Raw genomic sequence first — 20525 nt, forward strand, 5'->3', positions numbered from 1 at the left:
CTGATCACTGTGAGAAGGATCAGTATTAGTTTATTATTGTGTCATGTACCGAGATACAGTGAAAGGCTTGTCCTGCAGACTGTTCACACAGATCAGATTATTACACAGTGCATTGTGGTAGAACAGTAACAGAATGCAGAATGAAGTGTTACATAGAAAATGCAGTGCAGATAAACAATAAACTGCAAGATCATAAGAAGGTAGATTGTGAGGCCAAGAGTCCATCTGATCATATATGAGCTCCTTTCAAAAGTCTGATAACAGTGGGATAGAAGCTGTGCTCAAACCTGACAGTGCAGAAAAGGATGTAGAAGAGATTTAGCAGAATGCTAAATCTGCCTGGGATGGAATGATTCAGTTATGAGGAGAAGTGGTCCCTGAGTGCAGCATGCTAAAAGGGGACCTGACTGAGTAAACCCGATGATGAGGGGTACAGATAGGGCAGACCTTAGGAAACCTCTCTCAATATCAGAGGTGTATGAAACTGACAGACAAGGGACAAGGACAGTCTAAGGGGGAACTTTCTTCACCCAGAGGCACGCGAGGGCCTGCACAAACTGCTGGAGAGAGCAATGGAAGCAGAGCTGCCGACAGTATCTGATAGATGTCCAGAGATGCCGATGGTGTGTGGGAGATGTCCGGAGATGCCAACGGTATCCGAGAGGTGTCCAGAGATGCCGACGGTATCCGAGAGGTGTCCAGAGATGCCGACGGTATCTGAGAGATGTCCAGAGATACTGATGGTGTGTGGGAGATGTCCAGAGATGCTGACGGTGTGTGGGAGATGTCCGGAGATGCCGACGGTATCCGAGAGGTGTCCAGAGATGCCGACGGTATCTGAGAGATGTCCAGAGATACTGATGGTGTGTGGGAGATGTCCAGAGATGCTGATGGTGTGTGGGAGATGTCCAGAGATGTTAGACATCATTGACCAATTGCTGTGGGTCACCGTGGGAACAGACACACATTGACCAGCCAGTGAGGTTCACCGAGGGAACTGGCACACTGACCTGTTGGTGAGGGACACTGTGGGAATGGACACTCTGAACGGTCGCTCTGGGAGACTGAGGAAATAGGCACACTGAATGGTCAGTGTGGGTCACAGTGGGTATGGACACAATGACTGGTTGGTGAGGGAACCATGGGAATGGACACAGTGACCAGTTGCCGTAGGATCAGGCACACTGACCAGTTGGTGTTGGTAACTGTGGGAATGGACACACTGACCAGTCGCTGTGAGTCACTGTGGGAACGGATGCACTGACCAGTCACTGTGGGACGGATGCACTGACCAGTCACTGTGGGACGGACACACTGACCGGTCACTGTGGGAACAGATGCACTGACCCTTTGCTGTGGGTCACTGTGGGAACGGATGCACTGACCGGTCACTGCGGGGACGGACGCACTGACTGGTCACTGTGGGTCACCGTGAGAATAGTCACACTGACCAACTTGTAAGGGTCACCATGGTAATGGACACTCTAACTGGTTGTTGTGGTTAATGATGGGAAAGGAGAAACTGACCAGCTGATGAGGGTCACCGTAAGAATACTCACACTGACCGGCCAGTGAGGGTCACTGTCAAAATGGACACACTCACCAGTCGGAGAGGGTCACCATGGGAATGGACACAGAGACCAGTCGCCGTGGGATCAGGCACACTGACCAGTTGGTGTTGGTAACTGTGGGAATGGACACACTGACTGGTCGCTGTGGATCCTGTGGAAATGGACGCACTGACCCTTTGCTGTGGGTCACTGTGGGAATGGATGCACTGACCGGTCACTGTGGGACGGACATACTGACTGGTCACTGTGGGAATGGACGCACTGACCGGTCACTGTGGGAACGGACGCACTGACCCTTTGCTGTTGGTCACTGTGGGAACGGATGCACTGACCAGTCACTGTGGGACGGACACATTGACCGGTCACTGTGGGGACAGACGCACTGACCGGTCACTGTGGGACGGTCACACTGACTGGTCACTGTGGGAACGGACGCACTGACCGGTCACTGTGGGACGGACGCATTGACCGGTCACTGTGGGACGGACACACTGACCGCACTTGTTAATAACACTGAGCTCTTCCTTCAGACATCAGCCAGATCACTGAAATACCTTTTGTCTCATTGAGGATGTTACCCCTTCGTTTTCAAGAGTCCCCAGTGGTCGGACACTTCCACAGGCTGGAACACTGGTCTGGGAGCCTGGTGCCTTTCCTTGTGGGAACAACCTATTCACACACTGGTGGTGACATGCAAGCACAGGACAGAAGGGACTGTACCTCACAGTACCATTTATTGTGGTTCCAGTGGGCCATCCTGACCCAGAACAGCCCTGCACGCACAATGCGGGAGGATTCGGCAGGCCGGGCAGCACCAATGAGTGGGAATGAACAGTCGATCTCTCAGCCTTGGTGCTGCCTGAACTGCTGAGTTCCTCCAGCAGAGACCCAACACCCCCTGTCCAGAGCACGGAGAGACCCAACACCCCCTGTCCAGAGCACGGACAGACCCAACACCCCTTGTCCAGAGCAGGGACGGACCCAACACCCCCTGTCCAGAGCACGGAGAGACCCAACACCCCCTGTCCAGAGCACGGAGAGACCCAACACCCCCTGTCCAGAGCAGGGACGGACCCAACACCCCCTGTCCAGAGCACGGACGGACCCAACACCCCATGTCCAGAGCACGGACAGACCCAACACCCCGTGTCCAGAGCACGGACAGACCCAACACCCCCCGTCCAGAGCACGGACAGACCCAACACCCCATGTCCAGAGCACGGACAGACCCAACACCCCGTGTCCAGAGCACGGACAGACCCAACACCCCCCGTCCAGAGCACGGACAGACCCAACACCCCCTGTCCAGAGCACGGACAGACCCAACACCCCCTGTCCAGAGCAGGGACGGACCCAACACCCCCGTCCAGAGCACGGAGAGACCCAACACCCCGTGTCCAGAGCACGGACAGACCCAACACCCCGTCCAGAGCACGGACAGACCCAACACCGCCTGTCCAGAGCAGGGACGGACCCAACACCCCCCGTCCAGAGCACAGAGAGACCCAACACTCCCTGTCCACAGCACGGACAGACCCAACACCCCGTGTCCAGAGCACGGACAGACCCAACACCCCGTGTCCAGAGCACGGAGAGACCCAACACCCCGTGTCCAGAGCACGGACAGACCCAACACCCCCTGTCCAGAGCACAGAGAGACCCAACACCCCGTGTCCAGAGCACGGACAGACCCAACACCCCCCGTCCAGAGCAGGGTCGGACCCAACACCCCCTGTCCAGAGCAGGGACGGACCCAACACCCCTGTCCAGAGCAGGGACGGACCCAACACCCCCTGTCCAGAGCAGGGACGGACCCAACACCCCTGTCCAGAGCAGGGACGGACCCAACACCCCCTGTCCAGAGCAGGGACGGACCCAACACCTCTGTCCAGAGCAGGGACGGACCCAACACCCCCTGTCCAGAGCAGGGACGGACCCAACACCCCCTGTCCAGAGCAGGGACGGACCCAACACCCGTGTCCAGAGCACAGAGAGATCCAACACCCCCCGTCCAGAGCACGGACGGACCCAACACCCTGTGTCCAGAGCACAGAGAGACCCAACTCCCCGTGTCCAGAGCACGGACAGACCCAACACCCTGTGTCCAGAGCACGTTCAGACCCAACACCCCCCGTCCAGAGCACGGACAGACCCAACACCCCCTGTCCAGAGCACGGACAGACCCAACACCCCTGTCCAGAGCACGGAGATATCCAACACCCTGTGTCCAGAGCACGGAGATATCCAACACCCTGTGTCCAGAGCACAGAGAGACCCAACACCCCCCGTCCAGAGCACAGAGAGACCCAACACCCCTGTCCAGAGCACGGAGATATCCAACACCCTGTGTCCAGAGCACGGAGATATCCAACACCCTGTGTCCAGAGCACAGAGAGACCCAACACCCCCCGTCCAGAGCACAGAGAGACCCAACACCCCGTGTCCAGAGCACGGAGAGACCCAACACCCCCCGTCCAGAGCAGGGAGAGACCCAACACCCCCCGTCCAGAGCACGGACAGACCCAACACCCCCCGTCCAGAGCACGGACGGACCCAACACCCCCCGTCCAGAGCACGGACGGATCCAACACCCCTGTCCAGAGCACGGAGATATCCAACACCCTGTGTCCAGAGCACGGAGATATCCAACACCCCCCGTCCAGAGCACGGACAGACCCAACACCCCCCGTCCAGAGCACGGACGGACCCAACACCCCCCGTCCAGAGCACGGACGGATCCAACACCCCTGTCCAGAGCACGGAGATATCCAACACCCTGTGTCCAGAGCACGGAGATATCCAACACCCTGTGTCCAGAGCACGGACAGACCCAACACCCCCTGTCCAGAGCCCCCCCTGTCAACACCCCCTGTCAATGTTCCCACACAGAGCTGTAGCTACACCCTGTGTCTCCAGCTTGGAGCTGAACCAACACCCTGTGAACCCAGTTTGGAGCTCTCACCACACCGTATGTCCTTGGTGAAGAGCTCCGTGCACACCATGTCCCCAGCAAGGAGTTGTGTCCCTTTGCTGCAGCCAGTGAAGTACATTCGGCCTGCTGGTGGTAATGGGAGGCTCTGACAGTAGATCCAAGAGACTTCAGCGCCTGATGTTCACTTTCCCGTGGCTGACATCTGGAGTGGTTCTGGAAGACAAGATGAATGGTCACTGTCCTGAACCTGTGAGCAGGGAGACCCGCTGACAAACTAGCAGCCAGATAAACCTACCTCACCCTTATGGTCAACAGGAGGCAGATGGAGCTCATAAGTGTTCGGCTCGGGGCTCAGGACAGTGTCTGATATAGAGGTGGGGACTGTGCATCTGATACAATGTGTGTGTGTTCAGTACTGTGCATGTGTGCGGTAATGTGCATTTTCTAATTTCAAAGTAAAATTTATCAGAATACATACATGTCACCACATATAACCCTGAGATTCTTTTCCTGAGGGCATACGTTACAAATCTATAGAACAGTAGCTGAAAACTGTAACCAAACTGTGCAAATGCAGATATAAATAAACAGTAATAAATAATGAGTATGAAAACAATATAACAGAATCCTTAACTGAGTGTTGTTTATCCCCTTTTGTTCAAGAGCCTGTTGGTTGAGGGGTTGTAACTGTTCTTGAACCTGGTGTGCGAGTCCTGAGGCTCTTGTACCTTCTACCTGATGGCAGCAGTGAGAAAAGAGCATGGCCTGGGTGGTGAAGATACCAGTCCGTAATGCAGCCAGTCAGCAACTTTCCACCACACATCAACAGAAGTTGGTTAAGATTTTTGATGACTTATAGACAATAGACAATAGGTGCAGTAGACCATTCGGCCCTTTGACCTGCACCGCCATTCTGAGATCATGGCTGATCATCTACTATCAATACCCGGTTCCTGCCTTGTCCCCATATCCCTTGATTCCCCTATCCATAAGATACCTATCTAGCTCCTTCTTGAAAGCATCCAGAGAATTGGCCTCCACTGCCTTCCGAGGCAGTGCATTCCAGACCCCCACAACTCTCTGGGAGAAGAGGTTTTTCCTTAACTCTGTCCTAAATGACCTACCCCTTATTCTCAAACCATGCCCTCTGGTACTGGACTCTCCCAGCATCTGGAGCATATTTCCTGCCTCTATCTTGGCCAATCCCTTAATAATCTTATATGTTGCAATCAGATCCCCTCTCAATCTCCTTAATTCCAGCGTGTACAAGCCCAGTCTCTCTAACCTCTCTGCGTAAGACAGTCCGGAGATCCCAGGAATTAACCTCGTGAATCTACGCTGCACTTCCTCTACAGCCAGGATGTCCTTCCTTAACCCTGGAGACCAAAACTGTACACAATACTCCAGGATTTCCTTGCTCTTGTACTCAATTCCCTTTGTAATAAAGGCCAACATTCCATTAGCCTTCTTCACTGCCTGCTGCACTTGCTCATTCACCTTCAGTGACTGATGAACAAGGACTCCTAGATCTCTTTGTATTTCTCCCTTACCTAACTTTGCACCATTCAGATAATAATCTGCCTTCCTGTTCTTACCCCCAAAGTGGATAACCTCACACTTATTCACATTAAACGTCATCTGCCAAGTAACTGCCCACTCACTCAGCCTATCCAAGTCACCCTGAATTCTCCTAACATCCTCATCACATGTCATACTGCCACCCAGCTTAGTATCATCAGCAAACTTGCTGATGTTATCTCAATGCCTTCATCTAAATCATTGATGTAAATCATAAATAGCTGTGGTCCCAATACCAAGCCCTGTGGCACCCCACTAGTCACCACCTGCCATTCCAAGAAATACCCATTCACCATTACCCTTTGCCTTCTGTCTGCCAACCAGTTTTCTATCCATGTCAATATCTTCCCCCCAATGCCATGAGCTCTGATTTTACCCACCAATCTCCTATGTGGGACCTTATCAAATGCCTTCTGAAAATCAAGGTACACTACATCCACTGGATCTCCCTTGTCTAACTTCCTGGTTACATCCTTGAAAAACTCCAATAGATTAGTCAAGCATGATTTGCCCTTGGTAAATCCATGCTGGCTCGGCCCAATCCTATCACTGCTATCTAGATGTGCCACTATTTCATCTTTAATAATGGACTCTAGCATCTTCCCCACTACTGATGTTAGGCTGACAGGATGATAGTTCTCTGTTTTCTCCCTCCCTCCTTTCTTAAAAAGTGGGATAACATTAGCCATTCTCCAATCCTCAGGAACTGATCCTGAATCTAAGGAACATTGGAAAATGATTACCAATGCATCCGCAATTTCCTGAGCCACCTCTTTTAGAACCCTCGGATGCAGACCATCTGGACCTGGGGATTTGTCAGCCTTCAGTCCCATCAGTCTACTCATCACCGTTTCCTTCCTAATGTCAATCTGTTTCATTTCCTCTGTTACCCTATGTCCTTGGCCCATCCATACATCTGGGAGATTGCTTGTGTCTTCCCTAGTGAAGACAGATCTAAAGTACTTAATAAATTCTTCTGCCATTTCTCTGTTTCCCATAACAATTTCACCCAATTCATTCTTCAAGGACCCAACATTGTTCTTAACTATCTTCTTTCTCTTCACATACCTTAAAAAGCTTTTGCTATCTTTCTTTATATTCCTGGCTAGCTTGCATTCATACCTCATTTTTCTCCCCGTATTGCCTTTTTAGTTAAGTTCTGTTGTTCCTTAAAAATTTCCCTATCATCTGTCCTCCCACTCACCTTAGCTCTGTCATATTTCCTTTTTTTTTAATGCTATGCAATCTCTGACTTCCTTTGTCAACCACTGTGGCCCCTTTCCCTCCTTTGAATCCTTCCTTCTCCGGGGGATGAACTGATTTTGCACCTTGTGCATTATTCCCAAGAATACCTGCCATTGCTGTTCCACAGTCTTTTCTGCTAGGATATCCGTCCAGTTAACTTTGGCCAGCTCCTCCCTCATGGCTCCATAGTCTCCCCAGTTCAACTGCAACACTGACACCTCTGATCTGCCCTTATCCTTCTCAAATTGCAGATAAAAACTTATCATATTATGGTCACTACCTCCTAATGGCTCCAAGATCGCTTATCAAATCCTGTTCATTACACAACAGTAAATCCAGAATAGCCTTGTCCCTGGTCGGCTCTTGTACATGCTGTTCCAAGAATGCATCCCGTAGGCACTCTACAAACTCCCTGTCCTGGGGTCCAGCACCAACCTGATTCTCCCAGTTCACCTGCATGTTGAAATCCCCCATAACTACTGCAACATTACCTTTGCCACATGCCAATGTTAACTCCCTATTCAACTTGAACCCAATATCCATGCTACTGTTTGGTGGCCTGTAGACAACACCCATTAGGGTCTTTTTGCCTTTACTGTTCCTCAGTTCTATCCACACAGACTCTACTTCTCCTGATCCTATGTCCCCCCCTTGCAAACGACTGAATCTCATTCCTCACCAACAGGGCCACCCCACCCCCTCTGCCCACATTTCTGTCCCTACGATAGCACGTATACCCTTGTACATTCATTTCCCAGGTCTGATCTCCCTGCAGCCATGTCTCCGTTATCCCAACAACATCATAGTTATCCATTTGCACCTGAGCTTCAAGCTCATCCGCCTTATTCCTGACACTTCGTGCATTCAGATATAGAATTTTTAGCCCATTTCTCCTCTCCCTGTTTAAATCGCTACCTATTGTGTTTAACCCAGCAAATTGTGTTTAACTTGCTGGATCTGCAAAGACTTCTGGGGAAGTAGAGGTGCTGTTGTGCTTTCTTCACAATTATATGATGGGTCCAGGCAGGACAGGTCCTCTGAGATAGTGACACCCAGGAGTTTAAAGTTACTGACAATCTCCACCTCTGATTCTCGGATGATTACTGGCTCATGGACCTCTGGTTTCCCTCACCTGAAGTTTACAATCAGTTCTTTGGTCTTATTAACATTGAGTGAGAAGTTGTTGTTAGTACACCTCTCAGCTAAGTTTTCAGTCTCCCTCCTGTATGCTGATTCATCACCCCCCGTAATACAGACCACAATAGTGGTATCGACAGCAAACTTGTATACGGTGTTAGAGCTGTACTTAGCCACACTGTCACAGGTGTAGTCAGAGTAGAGCAGGGGGCTAAGTATAAATCCCTCTGGTGCTCCTGTGCTGATGGAGAATGTGGAGATGTTTTTGCCAATCTGAACTGACTGGGCTATACAAGTGAGGAAATACAAGATCCATTTGCACAAGGGGGTTGAAGTTTACTGATTAGTTTTGAGAGGGTGATGATATTAAATGCTGAGCTGTAATCGATAAAGACCATCCTGATGTTTGCTTTTTTGCTGACCAGATGTTCCAGGGTTGTGTGAAGAGCATCGGCTGTAGACCTGTTGTATTGGTAGGCACATTGGGGCGTATCCAAACCACCACTCAGACATGAACTGATATGCTTCAACACTAGCCTCTCAAAACTCTTCATCATTGTGGATGCAAGTGCCACTGGGTGATAGTACTTAGATAGATTATCGCGCTCTTCACTCTTCTTGGGCACCAGTACAATTGAAGTCTGTTTGAAGCAGGTGGGTAGCACACACTGCCAGAGCGGGAGGTCGAAGATATCCGGTGTCACTTGTGTGTGTGTCCAGTGTGCCTGGTATCGCATGTGTGCACATCCGGTACCACGTGCATGTGCATGTGTCTCCTGTACAGCATGATTTTTCAGGTACAGCGTGTGTATGTCCAGTATCATGTCTGTGTGAACATACATCTCGGGTACAGCATGTGCATGTCCAGTATCATGTCTGTGTGCACATCCATCTCGGGTACAGCGTGTGCATGTCCAGTATCATGTTTGTGTGCACATCCATCTTAGGTACAGCGTGTGCGTGTCCAGTATCATGTCTGTGTGCACATCCATCTCGGGTACAGCGTGTGCATGTCTAGTATCGTGTGTATGTGTGCGCGCGTCCGCCTCCAGTACGGCACGCGTCTCTGGTATAGCATGTACATGTCCGGTGCAGCGCGTGTGTGTGTCTCCAGTTCTATATGCATATCCAGGTAGGGGTGTGTGCGTGCGTGCGTGCGTGTGTGTGCGTGTGAGTGAGAGTGAGAGTGTGTCCAGTCCTGAACGCTGTGGTGTACCTGGTGCGGCTCAGCGAGTGCACGGTACATGAAGAACCCAGACCTCCAGCATTGGAGACACAGCTTCCTCTGTGGGGAGGGAAAGCATGGGCAGCACATGCAGACAGGGGTACACAGTGTTCAGGGTATGGGGGCAGGATTATGCAGGGTGGGGTACATGGGCAAGGGAGTGTGGGGTGGGAGGTAAACAGGCAGATACATTTCACATACCTGAGTACAGAGCAGGAGAAGGTGACAGCCGCTGTGGGCAAAGCTGAGTACTGGGATACGGGGTCCTGTGCTGATACACCGGTGCTGCGGGTCACCCTCTGTCGGTGTTCCCTCTGAAACACAAACACAATGGCATAGAATCAGCGTCAGAGCCACCAGTCCCATACATAGACAATCAGGAGCACAGAGCATGGTTCATCTTAGACCATACAACACCACACCGCAGCACAGCACAGTACAGGGGATGAGAGGAGAGGCCCTTCAGACCACAATGTTGGGCCAACCTGTACAAACCTGATCCATGATCAAACTAACCCTTCCCTCCTACTCAGCCCATAAGCCTTCATTTTTCCTACACCCATCAAAGAACCTCTTAAATGTCCCTATTGTACCAGCCTGGGCCATCTCACCCAGGAGTGCTTTAAGTGTCTGTATTGTACCAGCCTGGGCCATCTCACCCAGGAGTGCTTTAAGTGTCTGTATTGTACCAGCCTGGGCCATCTCACCCAGGAGTGCTGTAAATGTCCCTATTGTACCAGCCTGGGCCATCTCACCCAGGAGTGCTGTAAATGTCTCTATTGTACCAGCCTGGGCCATCTCACCCAGGAGTGCTTTAAGTGTCTGTATTGTACCAGCCTGGGCCATCTCACCCAGGAGTGCTTTAAGTGTCTGTATTGTACCAGCCTGGGCCATCTCACCCAGGAGTGCTGTAAATGTCCCTATTGTACCAGCCTGGGCCATCTCACCCAGGAGTGCTGTAAATGTCTCTATTGTACCAGCCTGGGCCATCTCACCCAGGAGTGCTGTAAATGTCTCTATTGTACCAGCCTGGGCCATCTCACCCAGGACTGGCTTTCAGGTAACTATCAATCTCTGTGTAAAACAAATCCTATCTCTGACATCTCTCCTGAACTTCTCTCCACTCACCTTAAATGATATTCTCTGGTTTTGGGAAAGTCTCTGGTTATCCTCTCTATGCCTCTCATCATCCTGTACATCTCTGTCAAGTCATCTCAACTAGATATGGCATAGTTATTTCCCAGGGATTCTAGGACAAGAGGGCACAACTTCAGGATTGAAGGACGTCCATTTATAACTGAGATGCGGAGAAATTACTTTAGTCGGGGGGGGGGGGGTAAATCTGTGGAATTTGTTGCCACGAGTCGTTGTGGAGGCCAAGTCATTGGGTATATTTAAGGCAGAGATAGATAGGTTCTTGATTAGCCAGGGCATCAAAGGGTATGGGGAGAAGGCAGGGGAGTGGGGATAACTGGAAGAATTGGATCACTCCATGACTGAATGGTGGTGCAGACTTGATGGGCCGAATGGTCTACTCTGCTCCTGTATCTTATGGTTTTATGGTCCAACTTCCTTCACTCCAAAGTTTCAGCTCACTCAACCTTTCCTCAAAAGACGGCAGCCTGGTAAATCTCCTCTGTACCCTCTCTAAAGCTTCCACATCCTTCCTAAAAGAGGCAACCAGAACTGAACGCAATATTCCAGTGTGGTCTAACCAAAGTTTTAAAGAGCTACAACATTACCTCACGGCTCTTGAACACCATCCCCTGACTAATGAAGGCCAACACACCATACACCTTAACCACCCTGTCAACTTGTACTGCCACTTTGAGGGATCTATAGATGTGGGTGATGGGGGTTGGCATCACTACCAAAGGAGGTGTAAGTGTTCCTTCCCTCTGCTAGCTTGCCCCTCCTCGCCCCACCTTGATCAGGATCACGTGAAGCCATGAGAGCAGGTGGTGGATGGTCATAAGAGTACTGGGTGCATTTCACAAGTCCTAGTTACACAACCATTGATGCCAGGCAGACAATCTCTGAAGTATTGATAATGGCTAGGGCCACAGGATTTGTAAAGGCACTGTCTAGAAGAAGGCAATGGCAAACCACTCCTGTAGAAACATTTGCCGAGAACAATCACGGTCATGGATAGACCATGATGGCCCATGTCATATGGTACAGCAAATAATGATGATGATGACAATAGTTGTAAACCCAAAGATTCATTTGTTCCTCCACACTGGTAAGAATCTTGCTATTAACTCTGTATTCTGCTTTCAACTTTGACCTTCCAAAGTGAATCACTTCACAATTTTCTGAGTTGAACTCCATGTGCCACTTCTTCCCCCAGCTCTGCATCCTGTCAATCTCCTGTTATAAATGACAGTATGATAATCGTCCACAGTAACTACAACCCCACCAACATTTGTATTTCTGCAAACTTACTAACCCACCCTTCAATTTACCTCATGAAGGTCATTTATCAAAATCACCACTGGCCACCAACTTCCAGGCAGAATAATTCCATCTACAACCACCCTCAGCCTTCTATAGGAGGCCATTTCTTTAGGTACACAAACAGACAGACACACACCCACACTCACCCCCACCCACCCACACATGCATGCACAGAACCACAGCCACGCACACACTTACACACCCACACACTCCCACCAAAAGCCACACAGACACACACACCTACAGCCACACCCACCCACCCACACAGCCGTCCACACTGACAGTCACACACACTCACACACCGACACACACATGCAAACAGACACACACTCATACAGACCCATACACACAGACATCCCCGCATGCACACTCATACAGACTCCTACACAGAGACACACACTCTCATACAGATACTCGCACACACAGATTCACACACACAGGCACACTCATACAGACTCACACACAGAAACTCAGACATGCTGATAAACACACACACACACACACACACACACACACACACACACACAGAGGCACTCAGACATTCACACTCAGAGTCACAGATGCACACACCCACCCACACAGTCCTTTCAACATTCAGTAGGTTTCCATAAGACCACAAGACAGGAGCAGAATTAGGCCATCTGGTCCATCGAGTCTGCTCCACCATTCAATCATAGCTGATCCTTTTTCCTTCTCCTCCTCAATTCCACTTCCCGGCCTCCCCGTAACCTTGGATACCATGTCCAAACAAGATGCCATGTCCTGTCAATCTCTGCCTTAAATACACCCATCAACCTGGCATCCACCACTGCATGTGGCAACAAACTCCACAGATGCACCATCCTTTGGCTAAAGAAATTTCTCTGCATCTCTGATTTGAAAGGACGCCCCTCTATCCTGAGGCTGTGCCCTCTTGTCCTAGACTCTCCACCATGGAAAACATCCTTTCCACATCTACTCTGTCTAGGCCTTTCAAAATTCGAAAGGTTTCAATGAGATCCCCTCGCATCCTTCTGAATTCCAGCGAGTACAGGCCCAGAGCCGTCAAATGTTCCTCGTATGATAACTCTTTCATTCCTGGAGTCATCCTTGTGAACCTCCTCCGCACTCTCTCCAATGCCAGCACATCTTTTCTAAGATGAGGGGCCAAAAACTGTTCACAATACTCAAGGTGAGGCCTCACCAGTGCTTTATAAATCCTCATCTTTTCTCTTGTATTCAAGACCTCTTGAAATGAATGCTAACATGGCATCTGCCTTCCTCACCACTGACTCAACCTGCAAGTTAGCCTTCAGGGTGTTCTGCTCAAGGACTCCCAAGTCCCTTTATATCCCAGATTTTTGGATTTGCTGTTTAAAAAATAGTCTGCACATTTCTACTACCAAAGTGCATGACCATGCATTTTTCAACATTGTATTTCATTTGCCACTTTCTTGCCCATTCTCCTAATCTGTCTAAGTCCTTCTGCATCCTACCTGTCTCCTCAACACTACCTGCCCCTCCACCAATCTTCATATCATCTGCAAACTTGGCAACAAAGCCAACCATTCCATCATCCAAATCATTCATATACAGCATAAAAAAGAAGTGGACCCAACGCCAACCCCTCTGGAACACCACTAGTCACTGACAGCCAACCAGACAAGGATCCTTTTATTCCCACTCACTGCCTCCTACCAATCAACCATGTTAGTGACTTTTCTGTAATAGCATAGCCTCTTAACTTGGTAAGCAGCCTCACGTGTGGCGCCTTCTGAAAGTCCAAATATACAACATCCACTGCATCCCCTTTATCTATCCTACTTGTAATCTCCTCAAAGAATTCCAACAGATTTGTCCCTCCTTTTTGTCCCTCTTCCCTCTGGGAGAAGGTTCAGGAGCTTGAAGATTTGTACAGCCAGATTTGGGAACAGCTTCTTTCCAACTGTGATAAGACTGCTGAATGGATCTTGACCCTGATCTGGGCCGTACCTTCCAAATCTCCGGACCTGATTTGCACTACCTTACTTTCCCTTTTCTGTTTTCTAATTTTGATTTTTAATTTAAATTTTTATTATATTTACTTCAATTTGTACTTCAGGGAGTGCAAAGCGCAGAATCAAATATCACTGTGATGATTGTTCGCTCTAGTATCAATTGTTTGGTGACAATAAAGTAAAGTAAGTAAGTAAGATTCAGCAGGCAGGATTTTCCCTAAAGGAAACCATGCTGACTTTGTCCAATCTTGTCCTGTGTCACCAAGTACTCCATCACCTCATCCTTAACAATTGACTCTAACATCTTTCCAACTCTGAGGTCAGGCTAACTGGTCTATAATTTACTTTCTGCTGCCTTCCTCCTTTCTTAAAGAGTGGAGACGCACACTCCCACACTCAAACACACACACACACACACACACACACACACAAACTAATTTTACAATTCTTGTAGCTTGTTTTGATCCTGTGAAGTTGCAACCCCCATCAGACAGAGATGCAGCCTGTCAGAAGGCTTGTCACAGTGCACTGATAGAAGTTTTCAAATGTTTTAGGTGATAAACCAAATCTCTTTAAACTCCAAATGAAATATAGCCGCTATCTTGCCTTCTTTATAGCTGCAATAATATGCCATGGATAAACCAGTAAATTATAGGCCTGTGATCTATAGTGGGAAAGTTATTGGTTAGAACTTGAGGAGGAGCTTAGGAGAGACAATGGCGCCTAACAGCAACTCCTTTGCTCGCATCTTCATAAACAGCTCTATTTCTATCTTTAATATCTCATTTTTCCCTTTCAGGGTTCTTTTGAAGACCCTGACCTGGAGTTACACATTGACTTCAGTTCTTTGCTGGAATGGGACCCGCTCTCAGGGTCTCGCGACTGGCTGTTATTCGATATACCAAGGATGTGGCCCAGAAGATCAGCTCGCCTTTGGAGTTTCAGGATTTCATGGCTCTGGAGGCAGGTGGACTCGAGCTCGGTGCCACTACAGGAAATCGGTGTGTCGTGGGAGACAGAAGGTCTCTGACTATGTGCCCAGAGACACGAATTCTTTAGGCATAGAGCTTAGAAAAAGCGATGCAACGGACTTCTAACATTGTAAACCAGTGAATTGTTTGTTACGTCTCCCCTCTCGCTGTGAAGTGAAGACATCTCTTTTTCTCTTATTGGAGAGGGGGAGAGGGAGAGAGACTGTGGTGTGCTGAATACTGGGTGAACAAGTAGTCTTTGGGGTACTGCAAATCTGTGTCTTTATTGATGCTGCATGCTTGAGTGCTTGGTGGGGGGTGCCAATGTTATTTTTTGCTGGGGGAGGGGGATCGTCACTTTGCCGTTGCTTATGCATGGGTGGGGGTAGCTGAGGGGCTTTGGGATTCTAACATTAACTATCATTTATTCTTTGGAGCACTCTGTTTTTGTGGAATGTTGTGAAGAAAAAGTATTTCAGGGTGTATACAGAAAAACATCTAAAACCTACAGCACAATACAGGCCCTTCGGCCCACAAAGTTGTGCCGAACATGTCTCTGCCTTAGAAATGACTAGGCTTCCCCATGGCCCTCTGTTTTTCTATTGTATACATTTCTCTGACAATAACAGTACCTTGGAAATTGTTAAACTTGAAGAAACGGGATAGATGAGTATTTGGACAGATGTGGATTGGTTACGGATAGTCAGCATGGCTTTGTGTGTGATAGGTCATGTCTATCTAATCTTAGTTTCAAGGAAGTTCCCAAGGTAGTTGATGAAGGCAAGGCAATAGGTGTTGTCTACGTGGACTGTAACAAGCCACGAGAGGTTGGTCAAGAAGCTTCAATTGTTCAGTATTCGAGATGAGGTAGTAATTTGGATCAGCCATTGCCTATGACACCAAGATTGGCAGTGTAGCGGACAGTAAGGAAGACTATCAAAGTTGGCAGTGGGTTCTGGATCAAATGGGCTGAGGAATGGCAGATGGAATTTAATGCAGACAAGTGTGAGGTGTTGCACTTCGGCAGGACCAGCCAGGGCAGCTCAGGCATTAAGGAGTGTGGTAGAAACTAAGGGATCTGGGAATACGGGTCCATAACTTATTAAAACTAGTGTCACGGGTAGATAGGGTTGTAAAGAAAGTTTTGGCACATTGGCCTTCATAAATCAAAATTATGAGTACAGGAGATGGGATGTTATGTTGAAGCTATATAAGACATTGGTGAGGCCTAATTTGGAGTATTGGGTGCAGTTTTGGTCATCGACCTATAGGAAAGATGTAAACAAGGTTGAAAGAGTACAGAGAAAGTTTATGAGAATGCTGCTGGGTCTGGAGGACCTGAGTCATATGGAAAGATTGAATAGGTTAGAACTTTATCTCTTGAAATATACAAGATCAAAGGGAGATATGATAGAGGTCTAAAAGATTATGGGGGGTATTGATAGGGTAAATGCAAACAGGCTTTTTCCTCTGAGGTTGGGTGAGACTACAACTACAGATTATTGGTAAAGGGATAAAGGTGAACAGCTTAAGAGGAACATGGGGGCAACTTCTTCACTCAGAGAGTCATGACAGTCTCGATTGAGCTGCCAATACAAGTGGTGCACGTAAGTTCAATTTCAACAATTAAGAGAAGTTTGGACAAGTATGCCTAATATGCCAAAGAAGGATGTTATGGACAAAATGGGAGGTGAGCACCTTGATAAAATCACTGTCCCTAAAGAGATAGTGATGAGCAGACTAGAGGGCCTGAAGGTAGATAAGTCTCCTGGTCCTGATGGGATGCATCCCAGGGTCCAGAACGAATTGGCAGAGGATATAGTAAACGTGTTAGTAATCATTTATCAAAACTCTCTAGACTCTGGGCAGGTCCTGACGGATTGGAAGACGTCAAATGTCACGCCACTTTTTTAAAAAAGATGTAGGCAAAAGACGGGCAACTATAGCTTAACATCTGTCATTAAGGAAGAAATAGCAAAACATTTAGAAAGGAGTGGTTCCATTAGACAGATGCAGCATGGAATCATAAAGGGCAGGTCCTGTTTGACAAACTTACTGAGATCTTTGAGGACATAATGAATGCAGTGGACAGAGGGGAACAGGTGGATATCATATACTTGGATTTCCAGAAGGCATTCAATAAGGTGCCGCACAAGAGACTTATTAATAAGATACGGATGCATGGAATCGGAGGAAGTGTATTGTCATGGATAGTGGATTGGTTAACCAATAGAAGGCAGAGAGTTGGTATAAATGGGTGTTTCTCCGGTTGGCAGTCAGTGGTGAGAGGGGTGCTGCAGGGGTTGGTGCTGGGTCCGCAGCTGTTTACCATTTACATTGATGATTTGGAAGAGGGGACTGAGTGTGGCGTAGCAAAATTTGCTGATGACCCTAAACTGAGTGGAAATGCAAATTGTACAGAGGATGTGGAGAGTCTGCAGAGGGATATAGATAGGTTAAGTGAGTGGGCCAAGGTCTGGCAGATGGAATACAATGTTGATAAATGCGAGATCATCTTCTTTGGAAGGAATAACAGAAGAGCAGTTTATTATTTAAATGGAGAAAGATTGCAGCATGCTGTTGTGCAGAGGGACTTGGGAGTGCTTGTGCATGAATCACAAAAAGTTGGCTTGCAGGTACAACAGGTTATTAAGAAGGCAAATGGAATGTTGGCCTTCATTGCTAGAGGGATTGAATTCAAGAGTAGGGAGGTCATGTTGCAACTGTACAGGGTACTGGTGAGGCTGCTCCTGGAGTACTGTGTGCAGTTCTGGTTTCCATACTTGAGGAAGGATATACTGGCTTTGAAGGCAGTGCAGAGGAGGTTCACCAGGTTGATTCCAGAGATGAAGGGGTTAACCTATGAGGAGAGATTGAGTCACATGGGACTATACTCTCTGGAGTTCAGAAGAATGATAGGGGATCTTATAGAAACATACAAAATTTTGAAAGGGATAGATAAGAAAGATGTTTCCATTGGTAGGTGAGACTAGAACTAGGGGACATTGACTCAAGATTCAGGGGAGAAGATTTAGGTCAGAGATGAGGAGAAACTGTTTTTCCCAGAGAGTGGTGAATCTGTGGAATTCTCTGCCCAGGGAAACAGTTGAGGCTTCTTCACTCCTGTAGAATGCCTTGGGGTTTTTCTTAATCCTGTCCGCCAAGGCCTTCTCATGGCCCTTTCTGGCTCTCCTAATTTCATTCTTAAGTTCCTTCTGCTAGCCTTATAATTTTCTAGCTGTCTATCATTACCTAGTTTTTTGACCCTTTTGTAAGCTTTTCTTTTCTTCTTGGCAAGATTTTCAACTGCCTTTGTACACCATGATTCATGTCCCCAACCATCCTTTCCCTGTCTCATTGGAACATAGCTTTGCAGAACGCCACACAAACATCCCCTGAACATTTGCCACATTTCTTCCATACATTTCCCTGAGAACATCTGTTCCCAGTTTATGCTTCCATGTTCCTGCCTGATAGCTTCATATTTCCCCTTATTCCAATTAAACATTTCCCTTACTTGTCTGTTCCTATCTCTCTCCAATGCTATGGTAAAGGAAATAGAATTGTGATGACTATCTCCAAAATGCTCTCCCACTGAGACCTGACATTTGACCAGGTTCATTTCTCAATATGAAACCAAGTACAGCCTCTCCTCTTGTAGACTTATCTATATACTGTGTTAGGAAACTTTCCTGTACACACCTAACAAACGCCACGCCATTTAGACCCCTTGCTCTAGGGAGATGCCAATTAATATTGGGGAAATTAAAATCCCCCACCACGAGAACCCTGTTATTACTGCACTGTTCCAGAATGTCTATTCCCATCTGCACCTTGATGTTCCTGTTACTATTGGGTAGTCTATAAAAAACACCCAGTAGAGTTATTGACCCCTTCCTGTTCCTAACTTCCACCCACAGACACTCAGTAGACAATCCCTCCATGACCATGCCTATTATCACTTTAAGGACATACAATCAATCTGTGCATATAAGCTACCTTATGTATTTATATTTATTGTGTTTTTTTATTATTGTGTTCTTTATCTTATTGTACTGTTCTGTTGCATAGGATGGGGAGTATCAATCTCCTTCACACTTGTGTACTGGAAATGGCATTGAATATGGAGGGTGTAATGGAAACACTGAGAAACAAATTAGGACAGCAAAATGGAAACATAGAAAATCTACAGACATGACAGGCCCTTCAGCCCACAATGTTGTGCCGGTCATGTAACCTACTCTAGAAACTGCCTAGAATTTCCCTAGTGCTCTAATCCAAACATCATCCTTGTAAATCTCCTTTGCACTCTCTCTATCGTACCCTCACCCTTCCTTTAGTGAGCTGAGCACCAATGAATACAAACAATGAAATATCCTTGACAGGTAAGACTAGGGAGAAACGAGGCCATTCCATAAGTATATCAAGAATAAGGGGGTAGCCAGGGAAAGGCTTACAAACTACACCACAACCTCTCAACTCCTGTACTCAGTGCCCTGACTGATGAAGATCTCTAAGCTAGAAGCCTTCTTCACCACCCTGTCTCTCTGTGACCCTATGTTCCTCTATACTGCCGTTCACAATGCAACTCCTATCCTGGTCTGATCGTTCAAAATACAACTTTACAAAACTCTAGTTAGGCTACTTCTGGAGTACTGCACTGTACTGGAGTTCTGGGCGCCCCATCATAGGAGGGATGTTGAGGCTTTGTAGAAAGTGCAGAACAGAATTATCAGGATGTTGCCTGGAGGGCACGTACTGTAATGAGGGGTTGGACAAACTTGAGGGGTCTTCTCTGGACTGGCGGAGGCTGAGGGGAGATCTGATAGAGGTTGATAAGATTATGAGAGGCATAGAGTAGACAGACAATATGTTTTCCCCAGGTTGAAATGTCTAATACCAGAGGACATGTGTTGAAGGTGAGTGGGGATAGGTTCAAAGGCAATATAAGGGACAAGTTTTTTTTTATATAAAAATGGAGGATGCCTGGAGTGGTGGTAGAGTCAGAAACATTAGGGAATTTTAAGAAATGCTTAGATAGGCATATACATGTGAGAAAAATTGAGGGACACAAAGATTGTGTAGGCAGAAGAGATGAGTTTAGTTAGCCATTTAATTACTAATTTAATTGTTTCGGTACTACATAAGGCCCCCCATCACCCAGGACATGCCCTCTTCTCATTGTTACATCAAGGTGGTGGTACAGGAGCCTGAAGACTCACACAGCTTTCAGGAACAGCTTCTTCCCCTCCACCATCAGATTTCTGAATGAACAGTGAACCCATGAAATTACCCCAGTATTACTTTCTCCCTCTATTTTTGCACTATTGGTTCAATTTAATTTTTTAATATATGGGCTTCTTATTAAAACTATACACACAAAATGCTGGTGGAACACAGCAGGCCAGGCAGCATCTATAGGGAGAAGCACTG

General features: G+C 47.8%; 1 protein-coding gene across 3 annotated transcripts in view; it reads right to left on the reverse strand.

Annotated features, from left to right (window-relative positions):
• Positions 1–4412: 4412 nt before the first annotated feature.
• The window catches only part of LOC132392017 (disintegrin and metalloproteinase domain-containing protein 33-like), a 156237-nt gene continuing 140124 nt past the window's right edge, over positions 4413–20525 (reverse strand). For 2 of the 3 annotated variants that reach the window (XM_059965924.1, XM_059965925.1), the window contains exons 22-23: positions 9890–10002; positions 4414–4716 (exon numbers count right to left, since the gene is read on the reverse strand). In XM_059965924.1, coding sequence (XP_059821907.1) covers positions 4671–4716; positions 9890–10002 — 159 coding nt within the window. In that variant the 3' untranslated portion in view covers positions 4414–4670. Of the gene's footprint in view, positions 4717–9889; positions 10003–20525 lie in introns of all 3 variants that reach the window. The other variant, XM_059965923.1, reaches the window with a different exon arrangement.

Source organism: Hypanus sabinus, chromosome 3 (assembly GCF_030144855.1).
Source record: "Hypanus sabinus isolate sHypSab1 chromosome 3, sHypSab1.hap1, whole genome shotgun sequence".
Taxonomy (NCBI): domain Eukaryota; kingdom Metazoa; phylum Chordata; class Chondrichthyes; order Myliobatiformes; family Dasyatidae; genus Hypanus; species Hypanus sabinus.